Consider the following 25,942-nt stretch of genomic DNA (forward strand, 5'->3'; position numbering starts at 1 on the left):
TGTAAGAAGTCGAGCTGTAAGATGAGCTCATGTGGGAGAAAAAGACAGAGAAAAGCAGGTTTAAAATGCACTCCAGTCTGAACATTTTCCCCATTTTTCCCACCTCTCTCTCTCTCTCTCTCTCTCTCTCTCTCGCTCTCTCGTTCTCTGTTATGCTTTCTAATAATTATGTTTCCAAATTGTTCTCCGGATGGACGTAGGGAGATTCTCTCCACCCATCCACCAGCTTCTCTAAACCTCCCTCTTCAGCTCCTTCTCCCTCCCTCTCTCTCTCTCTGTATCTCTCTCTCTCTCTCTCTCTCTGATACACTCTCACACTCATGCGTCCGGCTAGCACACACGCCAGGATCTTCCCACTCTACCTGACCACTCTATACTCGGCACAGTGGACACCCACGCTACCATCCGTCCGTCCTGAGAGAGAGAGAAGGAGAAGAAGGAGAGGATAGAGATACAGTGAGAGAGAAAGAGAGATACAGAGAGGGAACGAAGACTGCCGCAGCTGTCCTCATCCTACAGCGAGTGGAACTACGGCTCTCCGTCCGCTCCTCTCCTCCCTCATCCCCTCTTCTTCAGCATGAACCCGCTCTTATCTGGTTGCTAAGGAGGTGAGATCGAGCTCGGAGGAGGAAGTGCACACGGTGGGAATTTGTTGCTAAGGTAATGAACACTTCCAGCTGTTCATGAAAGGAGTTGAGGGATGGATATGGAAGGGACTGTGTGTGTGTGTGTGTGTGTGTGTGTGTGTGTGTGTGTGTGTGTGTGTGTGTGTGTGTGTGTGTGTGTAACTTAGACGGCTGTGAGCATTTTGTGTCAGGTGACACCTCAGGTTTCAGGGTCATGACCTGCTCTTGTGTCTGATTTGAGGTTTGAGGAAGGAGTGGAGGGATGGAGAGGAGAGAGAGAGAGAGAGAGAGAGAGAGAGAGAGAGAGAGAGATGTCCTTCCCAGTCTCAGGACGTGTTGAGGCGAAAACACAGTGTGAATGCAGCTGTTTCCGTTTCTCTGAATAGCAGCACATCTGTCTGCAGGTGCACCACATCACAGTCGAGAGCTTCGCACTCCAGCGCTCACATCACACCTTTTCCTTTCCCTCCGTTTCTCTCTCCAGCTCTGAACTCGATTATAATTCACCTTCATAAAGCCGGCAGAACTGCAGCACTAACACACCGTATCAAAGTATTAACACGTTCTCTGAAATAAATACACGGCGTGTGCAAGGAGCTGAAAGTGAGGAAAGGAAAGGGAAAGAAGACAGAGGGAGGAAGAAGTGAGAGAGAGGAGAAATGAAGACAGAATAAAAGGTAATGATTGAAAGGAGGAGGGAAAATGCATGTTAAGCAGAAAGAGAAAAGGAAGGACAAAAAATATGGAAGGAAGGAAGAGAGAAAAACAGGAAGAGAGAGAGAAATAAATATGGAAAAAAGAAAGAGTGAAAGGAAGAGAAAGAATTGACATGAAGTAGGAAGGAAGGAAGGAAAGAAGAGAAAGAAAAAAGACAGACAAGGGGGAAAAAAAACAAAAAAAATCTGAGTGTGAAAGCAGGAGAAATGCACATTAAGCTGAAAGAAAAAGAAGGAAGAGAGAGAAAGAAAGGTGAAGGGAAGGAAAGAAGAGAACGTAAAAAGACAGGGAGGAAGTGAGAGAGAGAGAGAAAGCAGTTGTTTATAGCTTTCACAATATTATGTAACTATAAATGGATAAAAAAAAGATGTTCTCTTTATTAATAAATAAAATACTGTAATCTTTGGATTAAATGCAGTGGTATAAGAGGAATAAAACAGAACGAAAGGAAGAGAAAGAAACAGAAAAGGAAGGAAGAAATGGCAGAAGAGGAAAAATGTAAGAAATATTGGGAGAGAAAAAAGGAAGAGCGAAACCAAGAAAGAGTGTGAGAGAGAGAGAAAGAGTGAAAAGATGAGGAAAAATGCACATGAACCAGATAGAGAAAAGGAAAGAAGAAAAAAAAACATGGGGAAGGAGAGAGAGGGGGAAACAGGTGACATAAAGATGGAAAAACAAAACAAAAAAAAGCTAAGTGAAAGGAAGAGAAAAAAGGATGAAATGATGGAGGGAGAGGAGAGCGCCCTACAGTGTGCACCTGCTCTGTGTTTGTGAGTGTAAAGCAAGGCTGCTGATTGGTCGGCTGTGAGGCTCGTTGTGACATCGCTAGTGGTAGCTGGATTTTAAAATCTTCTTCCTTTAATGCACTTTAAAGTGAAAATTTGTCGAACATTAAATGCAGACATTTTTAAAATGATGCAGCTGAAACAGACTTCTTAATTTTTCTTTTTCATTCCAAAATAATAAATTCGGAAAACGTTACATTCTTTGTTCATCTATTTAAATTTATATTTATAACAGTACAGCGGTCACCTTGCAAGCACTGTGGAGATTTACTGATGTAGACAATATGTAGCAGTGGATAAAAGGAGGGGAAAAAAAAGGATTCATTACTGTCATGTTAAGCATTTGATTTTACACACACACACACACACACACACACACACACACACACACACACACACACACTGGCACACTAGCACACTGGGAGCAGACAGCTGCTGCTTGGAAGCCCAGTGGGGACTGTAGTGTCTAATCTGAGAGCCAGAGTGTCGCCACAGTCAGGGGATTTCTCTCTCTCTCTCTCTCTCACACACACACACACACACACACACACACACACACACACACACACACACACTGTCTCTCTGCTCCACTTTCCAGTGGCTCTTCCTCTTAAAGGATAACTCCTGTGTTTGATAGTTTCATCGCTGTCCAACGTGTGTGTGTGTGTGTGTGTGTGTGTAGTGTGTGTGTGAGAAAAATCAACACAATTCCTTGTGCTGAGAAAATCTCCAAGTCTTAGTGCAGGTGATGTTTATGACGAGGAAAAATGCACATGAACCAGAGGAAAGGAAGGAAGAAAGATTAAAGGAAAGAAGAGAAAAAAGATGGGAAAGGAGAGAGAGGGGGAGAGAGGCAACATAAAGATGGAAAAATGATAAGTGAAAGAATGAAATGATGGCGGGAGAGGTGATGTTTAGGGATGCTCCGATACCTACCGTCTGATACCACGTGACTTTACTCTAAGTGTTTGTTGTTGTGTTAATGAACAGACGACTCGATAACGATAAGATAACTCGATAAGACTGCAAACCGTGTGCAAATCTCAAGAGGAGGAACGACAGCGTCTTCCTGCAATACAGGCGACCTGATAAGACCCCGTTACTTTTAAACTGTATCAGAGGACGCGAGGATGGCCGACGTGAGAGTGGTCGTGAAAAACGAGCACAAGGTGCCAGGAATTGTGAGCACAAACCTATTCACAGAGAAACCACTGCATGTGAAAGAGAGAGCAGTTCAGTTGTGCGAGCACTGAGCCACGTGACTTCACGGCGCCTTGAGAACGCTTTTAAAACCCTCAAACAGGCAGCATGCACCGTGAGATACGTTCTCTTTGACATCCTGTAGGGGGCGTGAGTAAAACTTTTCACCCAATCCTCTTATCATTTATTAAAGTTTGGTCTGTTTTGAGTATTTGGGTCACATTTGGTGATGCTGAGCACGTGATAAGTCATTATACATCAATCATATTTAATTTCAAACAATAATAGAAACTCGTAATATCAATGAAGAACATGGTTTTACATACTGAAAAAGGAAAAAAAATGTCCGTAATGTTACTTAAGATAAGATAAGATAATGTTACTGATCTGAGTGCTCAGTATTCAACATACACTTTAATCCACATAAACATCTTAAACATAAAGCTCAACATGAGGAGGTCATCACTAGCAGCAAAATGAAATGTCCAGAGCTACATGAAATGTCCCTGACTGATTGATTTCGCTGTCAGTCATCCACAAGAGGTTAGCAAAAAAACATGAACTCTTATTCAGTCTTTTTCATCAATTCTTGAATTCTGTAATTTACACTTTTACATTTTCCTCTGTTTCAGGTATAAAACACAAAAATGACTTGTGATTCATTTCTATAGGGCAGTTGTTAAACCCTGTCGCTTGATATATATAGTGTAAATTTTAAAATACGTCGACTATAGGGAGTAAAAAAAAAAAAAAAATTCATTACAGTCAATCAATAAAGGTGTTAAGATGAGAAGACGAGACGTGACATGAGAAGACGTCTTACCAAAGCTGTCCTTGTGGATCATTTATAGATTACATTCTTCCCTCCATAAAGAAAAGCAGTCCCATCTCAGTAATGTTACTTTATTCAGTTCAATTAGAGCTCATTTTATTTACAAACACATTTTACTGACTGATGCATGGCAGCTTTTTTTTTTTGGAAAAAATATGAACAACATATACAAGTAACTGCCCTTTAGACTTCCATTATACAAGAGTTGGAAGGAAAGTAGTTTTCTCATTGCAGGAAATTTTTCTAAATTCCTGTTCATGGTAATCAAACACACACACTACGGAAGGAAAGCACAGCACAGTACAGTATACATCAAAAGCCCCAGCTTGTATTTATTAACAGATAAGCCCATGACTAACACACAGAAGATGAGGTGAGACATGAACAGGGTCCGTGAGAGACTCAATAATAACACTGTTTATTTATATTACACCTTATACTGCCAATATCTAATAACTCGAGGTGCTTTTAGCACAATGAAATATAATCGTACAATAAGATGTTCGACGTAGTGCGTGAAATTTCATTAGGAGTGAAATTAAATCTAACATCTAACATGTTTTGGTAAAAGACAATCTCTTAGATACGTTATAAAGGCTGAGGATCTTTATTTTCTGAATGTAATTGAAGTAAAGAATAAAACACAGTGTATCATGCTGTTAAAGAAAAATAATCAACAACAGGGTGATGTGGTGTGACGAGTTATTTTCCTGGAATCCTGAAGTGTTTTATTCCTCAGCAATTTGTCAACGATTGCTATTTATTTAATTTAAAAAAAAAAACCACATCATAATTTTTTTATCCATTTATAGTTACATTTTATGTTGTGAAATGTTAAAAAGTTAGCTCCTGTTCTTCCTTGTTATAGCAGCTATAAACAGTCGTTCCCTCACTAGCCTTTTCTCTTTCTTGAAGTTAATAAGACAAAAAAAATGCAGCTTGTCATATGCAAAGAATAAACTCCTCTGTCCTGAAGATGTTACAGCTTTACCTCTGACTGTTACAAAGTACTGACACTGAAGACTCCTTCCGTAAATGCTAAATAAGAGTCTCCTTACAAAAAACTTCAAAAACTTGTTGAATAACAACACAGTTTCAGTTGGTTACTAAAGAAATGCTACTCTATCAGAACGAGTGCATTGATATTAATTATAAACCTGTGATGTGCAGCTGCACTACTGTCAGAACTGCCGTTATAGAGAATTAATCAACACCTTCTGACCAATCAGAGTCCAGAATTCAACAGCGCTGTGGTATAAATATATTTAATACACCTGAAGAATGGATGGAGTTTCATGCACAAAAGTGGTTTTCAAGACGTTAGCTTTTATCAGTGTCTAGCGAGCTAGCTAGTGTTAGTGGTGAAGATTAAAAACATTTATAACTATGATGTAAAATCCTGTGAGGTCACCTCATGTGAGTGAGCAAGCTAATAAACATATACGCAGTATGTTGTGAAAATCAGGTGAAGGCATGAATTCTGACTTCCTGCCCTACATTAAGTTTAGATATGAAGTCTTAAACACGGCCAATCTGCATGTACCATGCTGTAACACGTAATGTAACCGCTCAATCGTGTCACAGGAAAGAAAAACAAACCAGTCGACACAGTGACCACAACGGCGGCTGAAACCTGCTTTATAGCCTGTTGTATTGATTGGCAGTCTCTAGAGGAAATCCCTCAGTACGAGGAGGAGAAATGACTGCTGATGGTTTCTGTTGGTTTCCATTTTCCTGACGAAAGAAGCTTCATTGTGTGCGATGCAGCAGAAATGTGTTACGTGGTTAAAACAATGCGTTGGTTGTCTTCTCTAGCTGATTGATCTCGTGATCATTTTCATGTTTGCTTTTAAAATGGATTTCATCTTCTGTTCTAAAATTGGACTTATTTGTCCTCACCCTCTCTCGTGCTCAGCGTCCTGCACCATTTCTCACGCTGCCTGTTCTGAGTGTTTCCTGTTTGATGTATCGCAGTGAAGCTGACGGAGAGCAAGGTGGCTTTTTGAACCCTTTATAACCCAGACCCGCTGTCAATAAACACATGAATACATAGTAATTAGATTATATTGATGACCGTGTGTGTGTGTATACATGTGCCCCCAAATCTATAATCTATAACTCATTATTCTGGAAGCGATACTTAGATTTGCTTAGATACTTGAGCATTGACTGACTTAAATACATACTGCTAGCGAATCGTGACACGATTTAAACATTCCGTGTCATGCCGTTATAGTAAAATAATCAACAATGTGGTGGTGTGAAAGGCCAGAGTTACCATTTCCACCCTTGCGTTGATTATTTTCCTGTAACAAAATGTCCTGAAGTGTTTTATTCCTTGATTTCTCACAACACAACAATCTCTCTCCGACAAGACGCAATTTAAAATAAGTCTCTACACCAAATAATTCATAAATTATATTAAATGAAAGACATGAGACAATTTTAAGGCTTTTTTTTTAAACCTTAAGAATTATTTCTGTAACTGTAAAATAAACAATAAATGGAAGAATCTGTATTCCTAATTTCTTTTAACAGATTGCCACTGATGATGATATCTGCGTAATTTGGTAAAGAAACACTGAAACCTGAAACGTGCACCGGAAAACGTCCCCGTGTGGGAGACAGCTGGACATTTACAGAGCAAAACTGGCGTCTGTGCTGCTTAAACATTTTCCAAATGTATTTCTTTTATTTCCTCCCTCATTGTCCAAATGTAACAGATGTTCAGTGCTTTTGTCTGTATAAACTCATAATGCTCCGCTCCCCCTCCGCCATATTGTATTGAGCTTATGAAATGTTAATCTGTTGGCATTCACGGCGATCAAACGACTGCAGATGGGTAATTTGTTGGCTTCAAAGCGCTTCGTTGTTGGAAAGCTCTCCGGGATCCAGTCCATGTGATTGATCTCTTCTCCGTTTTCAGGCCCTGAGCTGCAGTCACATCGTCGTGGAGGGGGAAAAAGCGGAGAGCATGGCTCAGGCCTCGCAGGAGCAGGGGGCGGTGGGGACGGCCGATCCCGAGGAGGACTCGCCCAACATGATCGTCTACAGGAAGGTACAACTGCGCTCTTTTCTGTGTTTTTGCTTTCTGCTTTAAAGCTGAACACTAACACACATGGTTAACACACCAGGGTCTGTGTGACTGTGTGACTCCAATAGTTTACTAGTTACTTCTTTTCCATATTTAACGCAAAAACTTTCACATCATTGCTATTTTTTTTTTTATCTGTGCAGCAAAGAATAAATCAAACCACACTTCCATTAACAGCTGTACACAAGGTACAAATTACATTTCCAGCCTGAATGCTACACTATTAACCATGAAAATAAATAAATCAGTGTAATAAATGTGCAAAATTATAAATCTGTGTATCATCTTACACTATCAGTTCTTAAAATCGACTCGTGTGGACGAAAATCTTTGATTCAGAATCTGAGAGCGCAGCGTTGCACGAAAACTCCTTATAGATTATTGATGTCTACAGCAGCGCCTGGGAGGTTTTTTCTCTATGCTCAATTCCTCATTGCCATCTTTGTCGCCTATCTGACTGTAAGCTAGCTGAGCGGGATCGGATAGCGATGCGCAACCCGCGGCTCATGAAGAGCTTTTTTTACACAGCACGACAGAATTCACTCTGCCACAGTGTACAGATTTTATTTAGCTTTAAAAGGCAAAAATAAATGTGGGAGGAATTAATTTGTGGGGTGTGTCAGATTAAAAAAACACTTCTATACTTCATACATAATGATATAAAGCTAAAGAAAATGTGAAAATATATTTCCCAGCGTTGTCTTGTGGAGTTGAGTGTAGAATCAGCTTCATCGAGTCTGAAATATCAAAGTACATTTTGTTGCTTTCTTTACCGTCTGGTACATGGCAACACACACACACACACACACACACACACACACACACACACACACACACACACACACGGTCGTGTTTGATTATCGCTCACATATTAAAATGCAACTGGCTTCCGGCTTTTGGCCTCTCATTGGCTGTGAGCAAACACACAGAATGAGCTGGAGGTGATGTTTGCTCTGTGATAGGGAGTTTGTGAGTCAGCATATTGCAGGCCGTCTGGTGCGTGTGCGCATGTGTGTGCACGTGTGTGTGCGTGTGTGACATGACTGGGGATATCCACCCGTGCATCAGCTGCCTGCTTATTTCCTTTTCCGCATGTTTTTCTTTTTGTTTCACAGCGATCACTTGTGGGTATCTGTTACCATATTAGTTCATCATGGTGTTGTATCTAAATTTACAGAGCGAAAGGGCGAGATGAGGCGGGGCAGAGACACTTTTCAGCCGTATGCATGGTTATTTTGGGAGTTTGAGCTGAAACTCTGTTCTGCATGCTGTCACTGGAGCTGAGATTCATTTCCTGAGCAATGAGGCCTGAACGCAGAATATGAGCAAACAATACGGCACATCTCGTTTCCTGTATGAATGCAGTGACAGCACCACCTTCCCTGCCTCCGAGGATAAAAAAAAAGCCACATTTCAGCTTTACTAGCATGTTTAAGACTGCACATTGTTACTGAGAGTGTTATAATTCTGAAAACTTTATGCACACGGCTCATTTACTGTCAGGAAAAATATTTACAAGATCATAGAGGAGGTGTGATGATTATTTTCCTATAACAGCATGTCCTCAAGTGTTTTATTCCTCTTACACTAAAGCAACTTGCCAACAATTACATTATCTTTTAGCTTTTATTACCTAAAGAATGACATGTCACCCCAAGGTCCGTGAAACAAGTTAGTTCCTGTTCTTGCTTATGTTATAACAGCTATAAACAGTCGTTCCCTCACCAGCGTCTCTTTTTTCCTCCCTCTTGAAGTTAATAAGACAAAAAAACAAACAAAAAGCACCCCAGCTGGTCATGCTAGCGAAGTCTTTCCTGTGTCTGAAAAATGTAAAGTTCTAGCTGACTGTTACAAACCACTGACACTGGAGACTCCTTCCATAGTTTTTAATTAAACAAATCATATCAACATATTTTTTTTAAATCAGTTTATTTGGAGTGTCACTGTGAATGAGCTGTTACTACACAAACAATAACTTATTAAAATATATTGCAGCTGCACTACTGTCACAGCTGCTGTTACAGAACATTAATCAACACCCTCTGACCAATCAGATTCGAGAATTCAACAACACTGTGAATAATTAGCGTTATTACGATCATTTTTATGATGTACAATATGTATTGCAATAATTAGGTTTGCTAACAAACGGCAAAAAATGTCAAAGCACGTCTCAGACAAACAACAAGGAGGCAGTGAGATCTGGACTAGCCACTGAGCAGACATAGTTTCAGCTTGAGATTATTTTATTAAACGAAATATGCTGTAAATTCAAAATCTGAGCTGGAGGTTTAAATGTTCAGCATGTTGGTTTTGTTCCTGTAGAGTGAAACTAAAGCAGGCTGTTTAACTGCAAATCAGTGAACAAATAACAAAATGACCATGAATTTACTTGGGATAAATTGTTTTGTGTGTTTTTTTTTTTTTAAATTATTATTATTATTATTATTTACACTTATTAGCTTTTCTGTAATTTGATTTGTTAGCATTATTATGCATCATTTCTAAAATGACCAGAAACTGTAATTTCGCCTGTATTGCAGTTTTTTCCCCCCTCTTTTAATGAATAATCTCATTAAATCAGATCTGCAAAGAAATTCTAATCTGTAATTCATTAGCTACATAGTACACCAGGAGAATAAATTAAAACGCTAGATGGCCGGGCTAATTAAACTCACTTTATGAATATGAATCATTTGTTCATCAGCAGGTCTGTTCAGGGATTTACAGGTCACACTCTTTTTTTTTTCCCCCCCATCGAGTTTTGCTTGTCTTGTGTGGAAAGAAACAGAGAGTGTTGTATGGTTGGGGGAAAAAACGGGTTGTTCAGATGCCTGCTGCTTGTGCTTTCAATGGATTTCGTAAAGCATTATTCTGAGAGAAGAAGAGTTGCCATGGGTAAAGTTTGGGTATGAGGGCTCATTAGTGATCCTGCTGACATGCCTGCTTACTGACAGACGATAACTTTCTCAGCAAACTCCAAGGTTTGTCCTTGGAGCTGGCAGTTTGGTGGTCATGTGGAAAGCAGGGATGACAAACCTAGGGTTGGTTTTGTTGCTGTTGTTTTAATGAATTGCAATCTGTTCATCTGTTCATGTAGATGATGATGTTGATGTTTAATCAGTTTTTGCACTGAGAATGAAACTTTCAGATAAATGCTGATAAATGAACATATTAAGGAGGAGTTAAAATGTGTTACAGGCCACTAAACTGATTTATTTATTTTTTGGTCTGGCCCACTTGATATTGGACTGAATGTAATGCAGCCTACATCACTCCAGTTCATAATTAATCTCAACTACAGATGGACAGTTTTATAAAAACCCGCTCACACAGTGACTATATATATATATATATATATATATATATATATATATATTTTATATATATATATATATATACACACACACTCACCTGCAGTTATCTCAGAGACTGTTGTGTGTGAAAATCCCAGGAGATCAGATTCTGAAATACTTAAACCGGCCCATCTGGTACCAACAGCCATGCCACGTTTAAAGTCACAGATATCACACTTTTTCTTCATTCTGGTGTTTGATGTGAACATTAACTGAAGCTTGTGACTTGTATCTGCAGGATTTTAGGCATTGTGCTGCTGCCACGTGATTGGCTGATTAGATACCTGCATGAATGTACAGGTGTTCCTATTAAAGTGGACAGTGTGTATGTGTTATATATTACACATCACTAGTGCAGAGACTTGGTGTATAGAACTACACTAGGGAGGATAGGATAGGATGGACAGTGTTATTTTTTTGCAGTTTGTTTGTACAGAAATGTATGCATTTGTTCATAAATCTATTCCCAGGTTTTCTGTAGGCAAGTTGCTCAGTCCAGCTGATGAGCTAATCATCAAGCTCTCCATGCATTGGATGCATTGGAGATGTTTTGGTAGAAGGGAAACTTTAAAATTCTGCAACACACTAGCCAGTTGCACCTGAGCACATGTTTGAAGTCACGGTGTAAAACTGATCCTAAACCACATGTTGAGATGACTGTCACACAATGTGACGTATTTCACCTTCACCAGCCAAGACACATGAACACATAAACAAGAAGTACTACATTCATGATTGTGATGCAAGGAAGTGGTTAGCATCTACATTTCTCAGTGTGAGATTTACTTCAAGCTCTCGAGTTTCAATTTCAACGAGATCCAGAATTGTGCTTTACAATAAAGTGGTGACTCAAATGATCCGTCTCTTGTATCTCGCTTGTTTTGTGCAACCACGCTTTGCATGTAAGGGAGTTTTAGCAATGAAAGATAACCAAGCATCTGCGTTTGAATATACTGAACAACAGGACAGAATACAGCATTACATTAATGATAAAATGTTTTAAATATTTGGTGATGTACCTTGCCAATAATCTCAGGTGTAAGATTTAAGTCATAGCTTAAGGCTATGTTGAAACTATGCTACTTGGTACAACTATAAAATTTTGCAGTAGTCTGAAAATGCCAAAGTAGCGAGCAATTGTGTTCAAACTAAATACTACACTAGAGCTTACGTTCTACATACGACTGCTGGACTTGAGAAACTTTCAGTAGGATGTACCATGGCCAAGTCATAACTGTAATAAACATCGTACTGAAGTAAATTGTTTCAGTTTAGATATGAAGAAGGTGAGTGGACTGTGCATTTTGCAGACGATTTGAGACTCATCTGATGCTCTGTCTGAGTTCTGGATAAAGGCAGGTGGTTGAGCCATGGTGAGTAATATTTGGCTGTCCCTGCTCTGGTCTCTCAGTACTGTGCAGTGATTGAAGATGGGCAGCAGATGGTGGACAATATGCCTCCTAAGGCTCTTAGGAGAAACGTCCAGCACCCCAAAGGCTAGAGGAGCCAACATTCAGAGCAAATTACATTTTTCTATGTGACTACACACGTTTCCTCGAGGGTGACGGCATGGCCGACTGTCCCGCAGTGTGTGGAAGCTTTCTTTGACCTTTCAGTCCCCTGTCTGGCTTTTCTTTTTCTCTCTTCCTGTTTTTGGCCCCAAGAGATCAAGCCACAGAGCACAACTGTGATGGTGGTGTTGGAGATATAGATCATTTTAAATGCTTTTCATAAGTGCAGGAAATAACACCACTGTTCCTAGAATATATCTGGTTGACTGTAACCTGGATCTTTCTAAACACTAGCTAAGAACCATAATGTCTAAATTAAAATTAGGACCAATATTGTTCAGTTATTGGATGTTCCCTCAGGCCAGGAATGAACTTCAGAAATGAAAGTGTATTGATTTCCTAAAGCCAAGGCACAGCAAAACGTCTGGAATTCTTCGGTGAAGAGAGACGACTGGATGCACACTAACTCCAGGATCTGTAGCATGCATTTTAGCACAACTTATATGAAATATTGGACACTTAGATGCAAGTGAACAAACTGCATCAGGGTCTAAAACCTTTTATCTTTTTATGTATTATTAACCTAAATCTTTAAAACCAGAGGTCATTACAAGCTGCATGTTGTATCCTAAACAGGTGAATACTCAGCTGTGTAATGCATTCATTTGTCAAACAAAAAAGGCTAAACAGCTAGCTAGCTAACTCGCCCAAACATAGATGTTCAGCATCCACTCGTATGTACTCCTTCCTTCTTAGCAACGAACCATGAGTATGAGTACATTTTAGACAGCATTTGCTTCAACATGGTGAATGCATAATACAGATTCCTTCCACATTAAAAAAGCAAACATTTCCCACCTTTCTGCTGGGAAAGTGATTACAAGCATCCAAACTACTTTAAGCTTTCATTATCTCTCTGGTGTAAACACACTCCAAGGTACTAACAAGATAATGATATGCATTGGTGCAAGTCATTTTAGGTAAAATATCTACTTCTGTGGGGGGAAAAAACTGTTTTCTCATATTCTTGCTCAAAAGATAAAGGGTATTCAGTAATTTATTGTTTATTTTTGTACATATCTTGTTTATTCTTATTTCGGGAGCTAGTGTTTTTGACAGCTTTACATAAAAAATAATAATAAAAAATCCACCGGAAATGCTTTAGGAAAGGACCTGTGTAGAAACTTTCTCATTGAAACTATTAATTCTCCTCTCGACAATCTCAGCATGCCTCTGAAATATTGGCTTAGCTTTGAGAAGGACTCTGAAGAAACACAATTAACCTGAATGAGCAGTGAGACAGGACCAACTCTGATGAATCTGCCCATTAAAGAGAGCATACAAAGCCCCGAGGGGGGAATCTGCATTTCCAACAGAGAGCGAGAGCAAATACCTGAAAGGCTCCAATGAGCTGTGCAGACGTTTGCTTTCCCAAGCTATCCAGCGCCATCAGGTATGCTACTTTGTGAAACCTCAAAAAAAAAAAATAAAAAATTTCTTCCAGTGAAGCGTTTAAAGACCAACAACCAGAAGCTTTCCACCACAGAGAATACTGAATTGTGAAAAGCCAATGTTAAGATTTAGATAGAGCGCGAATGCTCCAGGCTAGTAAACAGATACACAGTCTGATAATGGACAAATGAGATTTGTTTGTCTGCCTTTCACCATCCTTTACACTATTGAGTATGTTTCTGCTGACATTAAGGTTTATTTCCATGTGCTTAGCTCTGAAGAGGCGACAATTCCTCAAGATCTCCTTTGCGTTTATTGTGGCGTGGTTTAAGGCACTGGTGGTGGCTCGATGGTTAAGGCTCTGGAATACCGATCGAAAGGTTATTAGTTTAAATTACCCTAATGTCAAGCTGCTACTGGACCCTTGAGCAAGGACCTTAACCTTCAGCTGCTCTGCTTGCATAAAAGCATCTGCCAAATGAATAAATGTAAATGTGAGGCATTTGCATTTAGAAACTGCTTATAGAAGAGTAGAAGAAGAAGAGAGTAGAGTTCAAATACTGGGTAGCAGAAAGCCCTACTTTTTCCATCTGTTGTTTTTTTAAGTGCTAGCAATAAGGATGTGAACATACTACGTAACTCTGATCTTGTACATAGTTACTAGTAAGGAAGTCCACTACACGTGAGCAGGAGCATGTAGACCTCAGACTGAAAGACGTAGGAATTGAAGTAGGATCCCAGTGTGAGTAGGAGCTTATACAACCTCAAGATGGGAGCTGTAAGAATTGAAGTAAGATCCAACTGGGGTAGCGGCCTGTAGATCCGAAGATGGTAGGCGTATGCATAGGAGTTGAAGTAGGAGCCAAATGGCAGCAAGGGCTTGCAAATCTCAGGATTATAGACTGAGGAGCTGAAGTCCGATCCAATAGGAGCAGGAGCTTGTAGAACTCAAGATGGCAGTGCATAAGATGTTGGATTACTGATTGAAAGGTTGTGAGTTCAAATCCCAGCACTACCAAGCTGCCACTGCTGGGCTCTTGAGCAAGGCCCTTAACCCTCATCTGCTCAGTTGTACAAATGAGGTAAATGTGAGTCACTCTGGATAAAGGCATCTGCCAAATACCGTAAATTTAAGATGGTAGTCATAGACGTAGGAGTTCAAGTAGGATTCACCTGGGAGCAAGAGCTCATAGAACAGGGGTTTGATTGGTAGGTGTAGTAGCTGAATTGAGATCCAAACAAGTGCAAGATCTTGTAGATCTCAAGACGGTACACTTAGGCGCTGATTTAGAAGCCAAACGAGAGCTGGAGCTTGTAGTCCTCAACATTGTAGACATGGACATAGGAGTTAAAGTAGGATCTAAATGGGAGCAGGGGATTTTAGACTTCAGGGTGGAAGATATAGGAGCTGAAGTAGGATCCAAGCTGAATGGTAAATATAGGAGATTAAATAGGAGATAAACAGAAGCAGGAACTTGCAGGCTTCAAAAGCGGAAGGGTAGAAGCTTGGAGACTTCTGAAAGGGAGTACAGGTTTGTGGGCATCAGAATAGTATGCCCTGGATCTTGAAGACCTCAGCATAGGAAAACAAGGAGCTTGTAGATCTCAGACAGGGAATAGGGGCTTGTGGGTCCCAAAATGGCAGGACCAGGGGCTTGTAGATTTCAGGATGGTACACATGTGAGTTGAAATAGGATCCAAACACAAGCAGAAGGTTGTAAATCTCAGGATGGCTGAAGTTGTATCCAGCCAGGAGCAGGGGTAGATCTCAGAAAGGAAACAGGTGCTTGTGGTCATCAAGATGTCAGGTGTAGAAACCTGAAAAGTCAGCTAAATGTTGTGGACCTTGTGACGGGAGCAAGACAGGAGTAGGATCCAAACTGAAGGAGGAGCTTGTAGACCTCAGAATGACAGGCTTAGAAGCTGTTATAGAAACCTGACAAGATGCAGAGACTTGGGAGAGCAAGAAAAGGGAACTGGAGTTTGTTGGCCTTGTGAAGAGAGCAGGAACAGGCCTCAGGATGGTGGATTTAGAATCTGGATATGGCAGGAGTTTGTAGCAAAGGCACATGTTCGAGTAGCACAACATGGGCATAACTTCTAAAGACGATCAAGTGCCACATTATAATCAGTGCGCAAGCAGACACAACTAAAGCTAAGACTGAAAGATCAGAGCTCGTACTCGGTACAGACTCGAGCATCCCTGAGACACCAGCAACTGTCTATTCAACAATCTTGAGAAATCGGAGGTGAAGATAGCTTGGTGCCGATTGTGACTCATGATGTGGAGCATCAGTTTCTTTCCTAATGTTTTATTTTTAGAGAATGAATAACATATTTTGGTTGTTGCCAATCTCGACTGACTGTTTCTCCAAAAAGAGTAATTAGAATGCAGGGGGGAGCGGTGGTGTGTGGAGCCCGGAGAGCTATCGGCTAATGAGCAGGATGGAGAGATGAAAGGCTGTAGCTGCTCTTTCTCCTCTATGCTTCACATTTTGTTGCCTTGAGCACACTTGAACTTGTTGCTGAGGGACCAACACGCATAACTCAAAACGCCCACAGGCAATTTAGTTTTGTTTCTTAATATTTCTCAGCTTGTCCATTTTTCTTTTCTGTGTGATTTTCATTTTAATGACTGCAGTAGAGAATAAGCGCAGAAATTAAAGATGGAGGCAAAATTAAGAAAGCAGTTTTATTGTCTGATAAACATGGATGGGGAAAGTTTCTGCTATGGTGTGAGAGAATGTGTGAACAAGGCAGGAAGTAAAGGAGAGGTGGAAAAGGAGGATGTTTATTCCTCCTGTCATTTCCCCTTAGCTGTCACAACCCAGCCTTGACCTGAGATGCCGTTTACATCACTGGAGGGCTCTGTGCTCTGTGTGTGTGTGTGTGTGTGTGTGTGTGTGTGTGTGTGTGTGTGTGTGTGTGTGTTTGACCTACTTTATATAGTAATGCTTCACTGATTCATACCCTCTCGATGGAATTTGCCCATCTAAATCCTGTCTGGCTTTACTCTTTTAGTATCCATGAGAAAAAAATAGTATAGTAATGTACTATATGTGTATATGTACTATATTGTATATAGACTATAATAATAATAATAATAATAATAATAACAATAATAAACATTATTTTATAGCATCTTTGAATGTGAAATAAAAACAGAAATGAAATAGTCAAAAATTAAAAAAAGGGAAAGTAGGAGTATTAATAATAAAAATAAATCATGACAAAAGAAAATAGAAAAAATATAATAAAACATATATAGATAATTAATTCATTAATTAAAAATAAATAAATAAAAATATAAAAGAAATGTTCAAGTATATACATTTAAGTGGGTAAATACTTGAACATTTCTTTTATATTTTTATTTATTTATTTTTAATTAATGAATTAATTATCTATATATGTTTTATTATATTTTTTCTATTTTCTTTTGTCATGATTTATTTTTATTATTAATACTTCTACTTTCCCTTTTTTAAATTTTTGACTATTTTTTAATTTTTGATAATTTAGTAGTCATCATGTAATTCATATAAAATATACATTTATTAATCCATTTTATACCACAGCTTTGTTGAATCCTCACTTCTGATTGGTCAGAGGATGTTGATTAATTTTCTGTAACAGCAGCTCTGACAGTAGTGCCACTGCAAATCACAGGTTTATATAAATGCGCTCGTTTTATAACACATTATTGTTTCTATAGTAACAGCTCATTCGCAGGGACTTGTACGGCAGACGCTCCACGTAAACAGATTAAAAAATGCGTGTAATCGTTGATATGGACATTCCACAAAATGTAAACAAATAAATGTAAAATGTTAAAATGCAACAGTAAATGGATAAAAATACACGTTCGTTAATAATTCCTTAATAGATCGTTAATAAGGTTTTTTCCCCCCTATAACAGCATGACACAGGGTGCGTTTTATTCCATTCCAAATGCCAAAAAAATACTTTCCTAATTGTTTTTAATTGATTATGTATTATTTCTGGGAAGTATACTTGGAAAAAAAAAAAAAGATTCAAATATTACTTTTGTATTAGCAGTGTACATACAGCATTGCTATTCATCATGAGAAATGTGACACATGAGAAAATGTGTGTTCTGTGTATATATAAATGTAATGACCTCAAGCAAACTAAACTTATTACCTGGTGAGAGCCGCGGTCGATCTGGAGACTATCCCAGGAGCGAGGTGAGAATACACCCTGGATGAGATGCCTGGCCATTGCAGAGCTTTGGTGTTTATTACATGATCAAATTATCATTGCATATGTAATATTGGAAAACATAGTGTGGTACAAAATCAACTTAAAATAAACACAACACCTCTATATAATGTTAAATAATTAATCAAATAATTGTCAGTAAGTTAAAATACACAAATGTACACTCTAATGAACATATACAAAATTATAAAAGTATGCAAAATGGTGCATTAAGTGCCCAAAAAACCCTTTGCTACTACTAGCCCTTGTGTATATTTTACCCCTAAAACTACAGCTCCATTTTACTGTGAATCCTCATGAATGTTTCTCCAGTGGTGAACAGAATAGACTCTGCTACCGGCGGTCTGGTCCACCTGTTATAGATCAGCGCTGGAGCACAGGACCATCTGCACCACTGTAGGGTTTCCTCTGTCTGCTCTGCTCCGACTTTATCACATTCTCTGAAAGATCCGGAATAAATTAACCGACTGCTGAGTGAGTCTGGAATTCTCGGATACCAGCATGGAGCAGATGATCTCCTGAGCTCCTGAGCTCCTGAGGTCTGCTTAACACTTGATTTACGCTTTATTAGTGTAAGGATACATGAATTATTAAATCAGGCCAAAAGTGACTCGTTACATTTTGGGAGAACATGAGAACTTCTTCAGCACACGGTCTTAGTTTTAGTAGTTTCACTGTAGATGAACAGAGAACTCCAAAAACAATGAGAAAAACAATGAGTGCAAAGTCATTGCAAAGTCACAGATGAGCTTTTGGATGTGCTTGTGCCTAGTGACAGACAACGGAGTTATGACGCTAACAATTCTCCTCTGATAGTAAAAACATGTTTACTGTCTGTGTTACGACCCGTCTAGGTAGGACGAAACATAAACAAGGGCGTCTCGTCCAACCTCCTCGTCGTATTAGCTGAAGGTTTATTCTTTTACTGAAGCAATCTCTTCAGGGACGATTACAGCCACTCAAAGCATCTACTTACAAAAGAGAAAGCCTAAATTACACGTTAAAGACAAAAAAAGAACAAACAATAAAGTAAACTAGCTCCCTAACACAAACATCTAATAAACCCCCCCCCAAAAAGGAGAAAATAAACAGGCTCATGCCCTCTACAGTTTCCTGGCTAATGTTAGTTTCATATACTGTAGACAAATATATTACAAAAAGGGGTTCTGGTTTAGGTGAACATGCTAATCTCACACGTGAGATTATAATCACGCAGCCGCAAGCAATAGTGTTTCAAGTGGGCCTGGTTGGTAGTGACACGGCGAGGAAGAGGATCCCTGAAGCACATCAAGATCTTCCACTTTTCACCCTTTCATCATCTTGACTGATCCAATCAGCAGCCTGCTCATCAGCACAGCTGACTGATCAGAGAGGGAGAGGGAGGAGAACACACCGACTATACGGCCCACTGCAGGAAAACGAAACGGCAGCGTGAACACACCAGTAACAGTATGACACCGTATCCGCACCCAACCACGAATCATATCATATGTCCCAGAACGTTACAGTCGGATTAAAAAAAAACGTGAATCATTGCAAGACACAAGTATTCAGACACGTGAACATAATTGAACATAACTACACATGAACATAACTTTTAAACATGTTAAGAGATGTGATATTTTTACCTGATGAGATGAGATGTTATGGTGCTTAAATGGTGTGAGAGTGGCTGAGCTGTAAGTATTAGGGGTGTGGTCATTAAAAATGAGAGCAAGGTGCTGTGAATTGTGCGCATGAGACAGAGTGAGAGCGAGAGAGAGAGAGACAGAGAGCGAGCACTTCACTGCTGCGAGCACTGAGGACCGAGACGCGTGCACTTCCTTTCTCCTCGTTCATGTTATTTAAAGTGCCATGGCTTAAAGTGTTTAAAAAAAAAAAAAAAAAAAAAAGGAATTTCTAATATTAATTTTATTAGTATTCTGACAATCTGTGTTTAAATAAAAGGAAAACAAATAAAATATAAAATGCATTTTTTTTTTTTTGCGAGGTTTTGTTACGGCTTTTATTAAAACTTTGTGGAAATAACTAAAGTTAAAAGTAAAGCAAAGTTAAAAAAAAAAAAAAGTTCAGGTGAACCGACTCCTCACCTCCCCACCCTGGTTTAACTGTTCACTATGGTTATTTTCCACGTGGTAACCATGGTTACCGGTACACGGTAGACTCGCGTTCCTTCTCCCCTGAGTTTACAGAGACAAGTCTATGCATTAAACTAATAAAATAACACAAATCTCTATCACTCACTATTTAATATTTAATATTTAATATTTAATAAGTGCATTTGCATCACTAATCCGATTGTTTGCTATAAAATTGACCCCTGGCTGTTGGACAGAGTGTCAGACGTGTCATGATGAGCTAAATTTGAGAAGAAGAGTCATCACTATTACACGTGAAGGTGTCTAGAGTGGTCAGAAGTCTTCATAAACCTGATCACAAGCCTCAGAAAAAAGCTTTTTCCCCCGATCAGAAAAAATGATCGTTGTCTAAAAATACAAGTTCTACATTAATCATGGACATTGATCACTGAAGAAGAATAATAATAATCACTCAATCAAACAGACGTCCCAAAGGCCCGGTGCTCCTCCTGCGCATGCTGAGTGGACTGAAGCTCGGCTGAGCGTTATGACTCATTAGTGCTCTGGGAATCGAGGGAACGACTTAGAGGAAGAGTAATGAAGCGTTTAAATAAGCACTCAACACTTTCCTTCAAGTCTGTAAGCTAAAACTTCAGGGGTGCAGCCCCCAAACACGATCTGTTATTTAGATTTATACCACAGCGCTGTTGAGTTCTGGATCATGATTGGTCAGATGATGATGATTCATTTTCTATAACAGCAGCTCTGACAGTAGTGCAGCTACAAATCACAGGTTTATATTAATGCGCTTGTTCTAATACGTTATCGTTTCTATAGTAACAGCTATACTCACGAGGTCTTGGTACGAAGAAAGCTCCACATGAACTAATTAAAAAAAAAACCATTTATAATCGTTAATATAATGACGTTTTAGTTTATTTAACATTAACATTTATGGAAGGAGTCTCCAGTGTCGGTGCTTTGTAAGTTTTCTGAGTAGCTTTCTTTGTTTCTGGGAGGAAGGACATGTTCGCCTTCGCCCTTCCCGGTGATTTCGCTGTAAATTTTTACATATAAATTAACTTTAATGCTAACTGTTTAAGGTAGTTTAGAGGGTCATTAGCTACGGAGATAATTAGCTAGCCAGATGAAACGCACTGAAGTGGCAGTTTTAAAGAATCTGTTAAACAGAGTATATCAGTATGCTAAAAATCAAGTCAATCACAATTTGATCATTGTAAATTTTGCAGAGGTAATGAATCAGCTACAGTTTCACAGAGGAATTAAAAGAGGAACTATACGGCTCCCAGGTGGCGCAAAAGAAAAGAGTTCACTCTATTTTGTTAACGCTATTATCTACTAACACTAGATGATAGCTAACTAGCTAGCATTTCCTTCCTCAAACGCATGTGAAGCGAGCGTGAGAAGAATCATGTGCCTGCTAGCTAGTTATCGGCTAGTGTGTGTTTGTTAGTTAGTTAGTTAGTAAGGAAATGGCTAATGACTAAATTGAACAATTAAAGCGGAGAGGAGTCTGATTTATTGTAGACAGCACATTCATGTGGTAACATCTAAAAATCTTAAGGTGTGGAGCTTTGGAAATCCCACATATGCTTCCCACATGTCGAACAGATCTATTAGCTAAATGGATGCTCATATCCTGCCTGTGAGGCGTGGCACATCAGAGCCAGCAGAAAGCTGGAGACTGATCCATATCCTGTCAGGTTTTAGAGAGCTGTGAGCTGGAACTGAGGGGGATGTAGAGTTCAGCGGCTCCAAATGAGCTCAGTCTTTACTCTGACATTTTTACCGCAAACCTGAAAAAAACAAAAATGTCAGAGTGTTTTCCGCGGTCTTGTAGTGTAGCGAGCACTGAGGCATGCGATTAGTGATTGAATCTGAAGAGAAGCTGGACCTCTCGACCTCGCATGCTCCTCCAGTGGAACATTTTTGGCCTTTTTCATTATGCTCTAATTTGGGCCGCTTTCATGCTAGGCCTTTTTTTTTCCCCCTCTCATCCACCAACGCTCGTTTTTTCATGTAGTCCTCCAGGAAGAGGCTGTGAGGATTTTAAAAAGTGCTGATGTCTGTACTTTACATAGCAGAACATTGAGAAAAACAAGTATGGAGGGGAAAATGTACTTGGAGCTACTTGTTCAGCAGACATTAGCTACTTTCCTATGAAAAGAGTTCGCATCTCTGGTCCAGTCACACAAGCAGCTCAAATTCTCCTGATTTTCTGCCTCCAAAACTACAGCGAAGACAAACAGCCCCTTCATCACCAGAGTTACATCAATCTTTATTTCATCTGCATTACTGAGAATAATATAAATCACCTCTAATCTAGAGAGCAAGCTAGGCTAGTTAGTTAGCCGGTTGTACTGGAGGTCACTTTTTAGCATCAGTGCGTGATTTTGGAATGAACTATTTTTTAATTGTATAGCCTATAAAGACTATTTTCTTTAATTCCATGTATTAATGATGAAGCAGGTGGGTAGAAGCCTACATCTCAGGCTCGTGTACTTCATTATTCCGACAGCTCTGTTATCACCCTGTTTTTTCTGCTCTAATTAATGACTACCCACTGTGCCGCCGCACTGCCCGTTTCTGGCACGCGGCCCTCAAAGGCTCGGAAACTGGAAGAAAAACGAGTCGCTCCAAACTCATTCGATATGACAATGAAATGAGGAGGATAATAAAGTGAGCGCTGCTCCTGCTGGGACACGTGGCAGGGTAGAGGAAGAGCTCAAAGCTGTGTTTCGATCCGCTCGATCTGAGGAGAAGAGAAGCGGTCACGAGAAACGGCAATGATGCCTGACCAAGTGCAAGCTCTTTTAAATCACAAGTACGGCCATTAAGACTAAAAATAAATAAATAAATTTAAAAAATTCTCTTAAAAGTAAAAGAGACAAATAAGTAAGTAAGTAAATAACTAAACAAACAAACAAACAAATAAATACCTCTTTTAAAAGTAAAAATGACCAATAAATAAATAAATAAATACTTTTTTTAAAAGTGACAAATAAACAAACAAACAAATAAATAACTCCCTTAAAAGTAAATGTATGGTGTACCGTGTAAATAAGCTAATATTCGCTCATTAATACACACTTATATACTGATTTAAGCTAACTTTTTGACGCTAATGAACGCTAGTAACACTAGCATATTGAGTTACTTAGCCAACATAAGCTTTGGTTATTGCTGATTAGCTATCTAACTAATCATTAGCAAACTTTTCCCTGACGTTAATGTTAAATACATCACCAACCCTGTCATGCTAGTTAACCTGTCTAATATAACTACAAATTAAGGTTTGCGAATTAGCCATCTAATCATAGCCAAATTTACCACTTAGCCACATTAGCTAGCTAGATAACTCATCACTACCAAGCTTTTACCCGAAATTAATGTTAGCTACTTTGCTAGAATACTAGTTCAATTAGATAAAATAAGCAAAGTACAAGTTTTGTTTGAAAGCTATTAGGTGAATAATATTAACAGCTAAGCATATGAAAGAGAGCTGCTGAGCTAACTAGCATTGACAAAAAACCCTTGTTAATGTAGCTAAACCTTGTAGCTAACATTTACTCAGCTGTATATAATATAAATATTTATAGGACTGTTATGTTATGAAATTTATCTAATGAACAAAACAAATGGAATCAACCAAATTATTTCCTTCCTTTAATTTTTTGTTCAACTTTCACACATTTGATTGTGTTTCCATCCAACCAGATGGATGTTTATGTAACACATATGGAAGGAGTCTCCAGTTTCAGCGCTTTGTAACAGTAACTTTTTTCCGACATCTTCAGGACAGAGGAGTTTACGCTCTGCGGTTTATCAGTAACATGAAAAGCTGCGTTGAGGCTGGTGAAGGAATGAAGTTCCTCAACATTGTGTGTAACTATAAACGGGTAGAAAGTTATGACGACGTTGAGTTGTTAGTGTGGGGAAATTGCTGTGGTATAATAGGGAATAAAACACTTGGGGACATGCTGTTAGTGGAATACAATCAACCTCAGGGTGGTAAAAGTAACTAAGCTTCATCACATCACCCTGTCATTGATTACTTTCCTGTAACAGCACGACATGGAGTGTTTTATTCCTTATTTAATGACTGGTGCAGCTGTGTGTGTGTGTGTGTGTGTGTGCTTCTTATTTTTTACTGAATTTGGTATGTGTTCCTGATTATCTTATCGATTTCTTATTCCATCTTGCGTCTTCTCTGAAAACACACGAGCTCATTAAGAGGTGAGGATGCGGTCAGTCTCAGTCACGGCCTCCAAACACACCTCGCTGTTTGAATACTGAGCACTGAGGTCGCAGTGCGATTAGACGGCCCAGGAAGATGACCTTCAGCCAATCAGTGAGCTGTGTTTTTCTGGTTTTAGAGTCCTGCTGACGTTCTGTGTGCTGTGTGTGTATCAGGAAGGAGTTGCTCACTGCTGTGGCTTTGTGTAATGATAAAGCTTCCCTGTGATGCAAAAGGATTTAATCAAGAGGGGGAGTGAAGATCTTCCTCAGGTGTCCATAAGTTCTTTGCTTCACCTCACTAAAACCCAAAACGTCAGGGATTCTGCTTAATCCGACTAAAAAAACCATCAAGCTCAACCGTTACACAGCGAAAAAATTCATTCATGACGATTATTCTAGAAAAAAAAAAACTAGCATTTATTTCAGCACAATTGTACTATACTATTTGATAGTTTATGCAGATCATAAACTTATTCTTTTAAATAAAAGAAATGAATTCAGATTAGGGCAGGTTTCAACAGCATCGGTCTTTGCAACGCAAATTGTAAAGAAGTCTCATAACCCAGACTTCCAGCTATTAACTACTCAATCTGATGGAGTAAAAACATATTCTACCCCCGTGCTTTTGAATTCTCAGGTCTGATTGGTCATTATGATTGGTGTTGATTAGTTTTCTATAACAGCAGGTCTGACAGTAGTGCAGGTTTATATTAATACGTTATCGTTACTATAGTAACAGCTCATTCACCGGGACTTATACGGCGGACGCTGCATGGAAACGGAATAAAAAAGGTGTGTAATTGTTGATATGATGAAGTTTTCTGTTTAGATTTTTAGATCAGATTTAATACTCAATCTGATTGCTTATGTGCCTTAAGATAAAACTTCTGTTTTAGTTTCTTTATAGCGGTGATGAGGTTCAGATCTCTAAGAAATTTCTGGAAGAATGGAGTTGAAAGTACGTCCAATCTAATGCTAATTAAAGGCTGTGTCTGAAACTGTACAAAATATAATATGATCATATTAACGGTTCATGTTAATATACAGTAAGATAACGCGCCTAGTTTTATCATCATCCATCTTTGTTTTTGCTTTTAGAGCTTCTTCTTCTTCTTCTTCTTCTGTTGTTGTTGTATCTGTTATTGAGTTACAAATAATTGCGTGTTATTTGTCAATCTCCAGAAGAACAGTGAGTGTGTTTGTGGTTAAGGAGCACTAAAGCGCTTCATTTGCCTAACACTTATGGCAGCTGTTATGATGGCGGCCATTTCAAAGGAAGCCATTTGTTGTGGCAAACAGACGTATTTACACCTCCGAGCTGCTCTTCAGAAAGCCTGCGTGTAAATTAGCGGCGAGTCTGGCGTACTGGACGAAAACGATTCGGACTGGACGCACCTCTGAACAATGAAGCAGCACACCTGCAAGACATGATAATGTACCTACATGACCCCGGCTCTTTATATTTGCGTCAGGGTAGATGTGTTGTATTAATTATTATTTAAACTATTCCTGTACACATTTAGCCTTGTACAGAGTGCTGTGTGTGTGTAAGCAGTGTTTGTGTTGTTGCGCTGAAAATAACTCAAATCAGCAATTCAGATCAGATCATGCTCTTAATCAGGCACACGGTGCTCGTGGAGCGTATCATCACTCAGATTTCAGATCTCAGAAGCTGAAACTGCAGCAAATTGTCTACTTTAAACACATTTCCCAAACATGTCTCTCCTTTTTAAATCAAACTGCCATTACGTCGTTTCATCTTCCTAGTCTAGCTGTTCTTAATCTCATG

The 25,942-nt window shown here is 39.2% G+C and overlaps 1 protein-coding gene across 1 annotated transcript in view; it reads left to right on the forward strand.

The window, feature by feature from the left end:
- The first annotated feature begins 293 nt into the window (after positions 1-293).
- Positions 294-25,942, forward strand: part of rgs6 (regulator of G protein signaling 6) — a 115,484-nt gene continuing 89,835 nt past the window's right edge. The window contains exons 1-2 of the mRNA XM_053242140.1: positions 294-660; positions 7,087-7,218. Coding sequence (XP_053098115.1) covers positions 7,135-7,218 — 84 coding nt within the window. The 5' untranslated portion in view covers positions 294-660; positions 7,087-7,134. The remainder of the gene's footprint in view (positions 661-7,086; positions 7,219-25,942) is intronic.

This window comes from Pangasianodon hypophthalmus, chromosome 19 (genome assembly GCF_027358585.1).
Source record: "Pangasianodon hypophthalmus isolate fPanHyp1 chromosome 19, fPanHyp1.pri, whole genome shotgun sequence".
Lineage (NCBI taxonomy): Eukaryota > Metazoa > Chordata > Actinopteri > Siluriformes > Pangasiidae > Pangasianodon > Pangasianodon hypophthalmus.